The sequence below is a fragment of the Bos mutus genome, chromosome 13 (assembly GCF_027580195.1).
Source record: "Bos mutus isolate GX-2022 chromosome 13, NWIPB_WYAK_1.1, whole genome shotgun sequence".
NCBI lineage: Eukaryota > Metazoa > Chordata > Mammalia > Artiodactyla > Bovidae > Bos > Bos mutus.
The window spans coordinates 60,187,225-60,193,224 of NC_091629.1; the positions used below are offsets into that span (position 1 = coordinate 60,187,225).

Sequence of the window (6,000 nt, forward strand, 5' to 3'; positions counted from 1 at the left end):
ACTTGGGGATGAAGGACCAACCCTAGCACATTCCAGTTATTGCCACTGGCTGTTTCGTTTTATCAAATGACTAACCATCGGAAATGTTCTGTAAGCTCATGGTCATGCATTGTGTATCTCTTGATACAGGGATACAGTAAGGCCCCTTTATCAGTGTTACACCTGAACTTCATTTTGGCCGATCCAGCATTTTTTATTAATCACAAATCATGAGTCCTTCTATCTTAGTGCTGTACTACCATGAGACTGAAAATAGTATCTTCTCAAGAAGCCTGAGGGGTGAAATCTTAAAGGAATACATTTCACCATTAGAGATGGGTTTAAAAAAAAAAATTCCCCACCACCGTCCCCCCCCCCCCGCCCGCCCAAATCCATGAGCATTTTTGTGGATTTAAAAGAAAATATTTATTCTATAATCTTGATATAAAGTTACACTCTCTATTTTGTATGTGAATGTGACTTATATTTCATGAGATTTTCATTTCTTTTATAGGCATCAAGATTGCGAGAAGAAGCCCATAACATGGGAAGCGTTCATATGTCAGAAATTTGTACTGAATTAAAAAATTTAAGATCTTTAGTCCGAGTATGTGAAATTCAAGCAACTTTGCGAGAGCAAAGGTAAGCTTTTCACTGAAGTAAATTTAAAGTTCTCTTTGATATATCACATTCCATAATACTGTGAACTGTTTCATAATTTAGTAATATTCCTGACGAATGGTAATGGCATCTAGATTTTATTTCTCTTAACCCGTGGTATAAATGCTTTATTATTAAACTTTTTTTTCTTGGATAATGACTACATAAGGTACTTGTTTTATTTAAAAAGTGAGATGTTGACAGCGACCAGTTACCAGGAGTCCCCTCTTTGGTTGAGAGCAGTGCCCTCTTACTGAGGGTAAATATCTCAGTTGACATTCAAACTACTGATTACATTGTCCTTGAAGCATCAATAGATCTCTTGGAAATTACATGAAGAGTTTAGTTGTCTAGGAAGTTTAATGATGTATATGTGCTTTAATTGTTTTCACCTTAACTCTGTCTTGTATTTCTTAATGATGTAGTGTTTTATTCAAGTAGGATTTCTATATTGTGTTAAATAGTATAGGTTATTTTTTTTTCAATGCCTGTTACAAAATTGAGGACACATTTGAGTGGCTTCACATCCTGTCTGTGTTGAGTCACTGTGTCAGATGTAATCTTGTCATGAAACCACAGATGCCAAGTCATGGTTTATGGTAAACTTGGGAAAGTGAGTTTTTAACCTAACCTTTCAACGACTAAAAAGTCTGGAAGCACTTCCTGAATATCAGTTGGGATTTTTTTTTACTCTAGGATTGCTTCGAAAGTAGTTCTGACATATGTAAAACCTTACTTTGGCTTGCTCGACAGATGTGCAGCTACTGAAACACAGTCACAAACCACGTTTGACCATGTAGATATCAAGCAGTAATTGTCACAGTTCACTGAAGAGGAATAGTGTTAACGAAGTTCATAAAAATCTAGTTAGCTGTGGAGTTTGTGTTTTTATATTTTGTTTTAAATATGCACGTCAGCTGGACTTTGCTCCATTTTTATGAACCTACATTTATATTGAGAATTGTTCTTCGTAATTATTGAGAAAGGGTTAGAAAACTAGGAAATATTTTAACTTTTGTCATCCCAATGCTTTAATATTTGTCATATTTTCAAATGGTTATTTTGTCCTAACTAGACTGAACAGTTTTAAATTACTTCATCATAGCTAGTAGTTACTCATTTTCTTTGTAAAGCTACTTTTATAGTTAAAAGTTTGTTTTTTCTGTAAAATTTATAATGACTGCATGGGCTCTAATGCCATCTTTTATTTTTCAGGATACTATTTTTGAGACAACAAATTAAGGAACTCGAAAAGCTAAAAAATCAGAATTCCTTCATGGTGTGAAGATGTGAATAATTGCACATGGTGTTGAGAACAGGAACTGTAAATCTGTTGCCCAGTCTTAACATTTTTGAGCTGCATTTAAGTAGACTTTGGACCGTTAAGCTGGGCAAAGGAAATGACAAGGGGTCGGGGTCTGTGAGATTCACTTCAGGGGAAAGATACAAGATTGATTTGTAAAACCCTTGAAATGTAGATTTCTTGTAGATGTATTCTTCACGTTGTAAATATGTTTTGTAGAGTGAAGCCATGGGAAGCCATGTGTAACAGAGCTTAGACATCCAAAACTAATCAATGCTGAGGTGGCTAAATACCTAGCCTTTTACATGTAAACCTGTCTGCAAAATTAGCTTTTTTAAAGAAAAATTTGGGGGGTTAATTTATCATTCAGAAATCTTGCATTTTCAAAAATTCAGTGCAAGCGCCAGGCGATCTGTGTCTAAGGATGCGATTTTGAACCATATGGGCAGTGTACAAAATATCATGAAACAACTGTTTCCACACTTGCACCTGATCAAGAGCAGTGCTTCTCCATTTGTTTTGCAGAGAAATGTTTTTCATTTCCCGTGTGTTCCATTTCCCTCTGAAATCCTTGATCTGATTTTATCCATTTTTTAAGGCTCCTCTTTTTCTCCTTTCTTAAGGCACTGTTGCTATGGCACTTTTCTATAACCTTTTCATTCCTGTGTACAGTAGCTTAAAATTGCAGTGATTGAGCATAACCCACTTGTTTGTATAAATTATTGAAATCCATTTGCACCCTGTAAGAATGGACTTAAAAGTACTGCTGGGCATGTGTGCTGAAAGTACATTGATTGCTCAAATATGAGGAAATGGCCCAATGAACATGGTTGTGGGAGGGAAGAGGAAACAAAGCTAGTCAGATGTGAATTGTATCTGTTGTAATAAACATGTTAAAAGAAACAAAAATTGTTATTTTTCTTTACCTTCGGTCAATGCATATTAGAATTTGAACTACCTGGGGATTCTTTATCAAAACTATTCTTGTTGAACATTTATACTTCATTGAAATAATTCCTTAAGGGAGGTTTTGTTTAAAGCATATTAACAGGAAAATGTGTATAAGACTATTTAATGAAATAAGAAATTCAACAAGAACAATTAAGTCACTTCCCAAGTGGTTGTCATTTGTTAAAACCCTGGTTTACCTGTCTTGCTATTATGACATTTCATTTTGAAGGATGTTTGTGTTGTAGCTAACTGTTCAAGTCTGGTGCTGACTGCTGTTCTTAGCCATCACAAAACGCTAAATTTGTGTAATTGGAGCTTCCTGCTGTTACCTGGAGACAGTGGGAAAGCTCAGCTTTGTATATTGTTTCCTAAAGTATATTAAAATAAAAAAAGAAACTATTGCTACTATAAAATTACCTTGGCTTTTTTTTTTCTTTGCTAAAATATTGGTCACGTGGCCTTAGCATGACACTGCCAGTATTAAATCAGATCACAAGGGTTTCTTTATGCAGAAAAATCTCCTAGTTCAAAATCTTATCCAATTTAGAGACTTTTTTTCCTGTTGAGGCAGATGCATTCATGTGCTTTCAGAACTGCCAGCACCAAGGGCTTACTTTGTGATGTTAGACATTGTTGCTACATTCTGGGATGCAAAAATTCAAAATGCTCTTGTGCTTTAAGCATATTTAAAGTATAGAAGATAATGCTCAGACTTCTTAATACATTTAAAAAGGTAAAATGTGATATTTTCTAAATACAAAAATATTCCAGTGTAATTAAGAATTAAGATCATACTGGAAACTGACTTTTTTTTTTATTGTAACTTGAGGATAAAATGTAAGAAAAGACAAATGTCATAAATTATATCATCATGAAATGTTAATATCTGTGAGATTGTTAATATTTGCTGGGCTTGATTAGTGCATGTACATGAAGTTCGTAAGAGCTTTGTTAAGTTAGAACCCTTACTGATGTAGTCCTGTGTCTTTTCTGGAAAGATGATGGGGTAGGCAGATATTTCCCCATCAGATGGCAGCTTGGCTTGTGGTTTAAAGTAACTTTGAATTTAATTTTCTAATTGTTTATTGATCTGTATCACCTTATTCTTTGGACTTTTAAAAAGTGTTTTTATCCCTAAATTAGAATTGCTCATATATATATATATATATATATATATATATACACACATATATGTGTATATATATATATGAGAAGATGCCTAATTTGAAATTTCCCAGTGAATTTTTAAACAATTAAAAATTTTGTGGAAATATTTTTACACTATTTGATTCACTTATTCTGTAGTGAATTATTTTAAATACTGCACTTTAATACTAATACAGACTTGGTGTCCAGCTACTAACCTTCTTGAGGTAACCAGGGGATATTTATTAAAATAGATACTATACCCCAACAGAATATCCTTTAGTTGTCCTGTTGCCATGGCTTTGAGCATGTATCTCATTTTGTGGACACCGTGGTTCAGAGAATTTGAGAACAGAGATACAAATTGCCCCTAGGAAACCTCAGGATTTTATTTTAAAAGGGACATTAGTAGTGTTGCATTCAAATCTTAAAAAGTGATGTAATAAAATATTCTGTGAAGGTGGGTCTGTTAGAAAGTCTTAGCCTTGAAGAGCCAGCCTCCTATTTTTCCCTTTGTCTTCTGCTTAACTAATTTGACTAACCTTTAATTTGATAACAGGCTGTACCGCCAGACTTCAAGCACACTGAAAACTCTGTGTCAGCCTTTTCTTAAAGACATTATGCTGCTTTTAATAGCCCAAATGAGTGATTTTTATCTTCCAGATTTTATATATCTGCTTCATAATTGTAAAATCTTGGAAAGGAGGTGCTTAACACTTTGCAAAGAATTAATTGTTAACCCATATCAGAAACAATCTGTTCTCTTTAAACACAACCTTTAAGGGATTATTTCAAAGGGGAGGGGGCAGGGGGCGAAGTCATTCACTGCAAACCAGAACTATTGTAGTTCAGGACTTAAAGCTACTGTATTTAGATGTGGGGTTTGAATATACGGATTTCTTTTCAATAACTGTAAATATGGCTATATTCTTGTATTTGTACTGGAGTGTACAAAATGACACTGAAAAGTAATAAATATGTTTTGACTATATTGTGCAGTTATTTCAGAACAGTCTGTTTTGAAAGTCAGTGCATAAATTATGCACTTGAGGAAAAATAGTTAAAATACCAGGTTACTACAGAATTTTTAATAGCAGTTGTGTTCCAGTCGTGTTTCATATAATTTCTTAATCACATTATTTTAATGAAAAATTTGACTTAAAGTTGGGATTTGCTGTACCCTTTTCCCTGATTCTGAACTTGGGGAGTGCCCTAAAAATGCAGTCCACCTAAAGAATCCCACTCTTTGGTCGATTTCACCCAGATTATCTCCAGCCCTTGGCTCTTCTTGAGCTTCCAACAAGTGAGTTTAATTCTTGCCTTAACATGGCAAATTTTCTTAAAAGACAGGGTGAGGGAGGGGGGATCTTTCATCCTCCACCCTTCCCATTCTCAGTAGCTGACAGTATGGTTGCCCTAGTTGCTCAAGATCCAAATATATTTGCTCTAATAGCATGTGCTCACCCATCACCAAGGACCACAGGTCTGCCTTCATAAGTGTACTTGACACCTGAGAGCTCCCTGCCCCGAGGTTTCAATCCTCTAAGCCAGAGGCAACCTCACTCTCCTACCTTTTCATCTTGGTTCTAATGCCTGCCACACACGTGCACAGGCTGTCACACACACACACACACACATGCACAGGCTGTCTCACAAACACACGCACAGGCTGTCACACACACGTGCACAGGCTGACACACACACGTGCACAGGCTGTCACAGAACAAAATCCAAACAAAACTTGGCCCCGAGGTTTCACACACACACACACACACAGACACACACACATGTGCACAGGCTGTCACGGAACAAAATCCAAAACTCCTTTGGCTTACATGTTCAAACACCAGTGTCACCATGATCTCATGTCAGCTTTCTCTGCTGTTTCTCCCTTGTTGGCTGCAGTGCCCCTTTCCCCCCACCCCGGTGGTCTTCTCTTCCTCTGTCCACAAAGACCTGAT

At 35.9% G+C, this 6,000-nt stretch overlaps 1 protein-coding gene across 8 annotated transcripts in view; it reads left to right on the top strand.

Annotated features, from left to right (window-relative positions):
• WAC (WW domain containing adaptor with coiled-coil) overlaps positions 1 to 3,309 on the top strand; it is a 77,797-nt gene extending 74,488 nt beyond the window's left edge. For all 8 annotated transcript variants that reach the window (XM_070381819.1, XM_070381821.1, XM_070381823.1 and 5 more), the window contains 2 exons: positions 494 to 621; positions 1,855 to 3,309. In XM_070381819.1, the coding sequence (XP_070237920.1) occupies positions 494 to 621; positions 1,855 to 1,924 (198 nt within the window). In that variant the 3' untranslated portion in view covers positions 1,925 to 3,309. The remainder of the gene's footprint in view (positions 1 to 493; positions 622 to 1,854) is intronic.
• Positions 3,310 to 6,000: the final 2,691 nt, after the last annotated feature.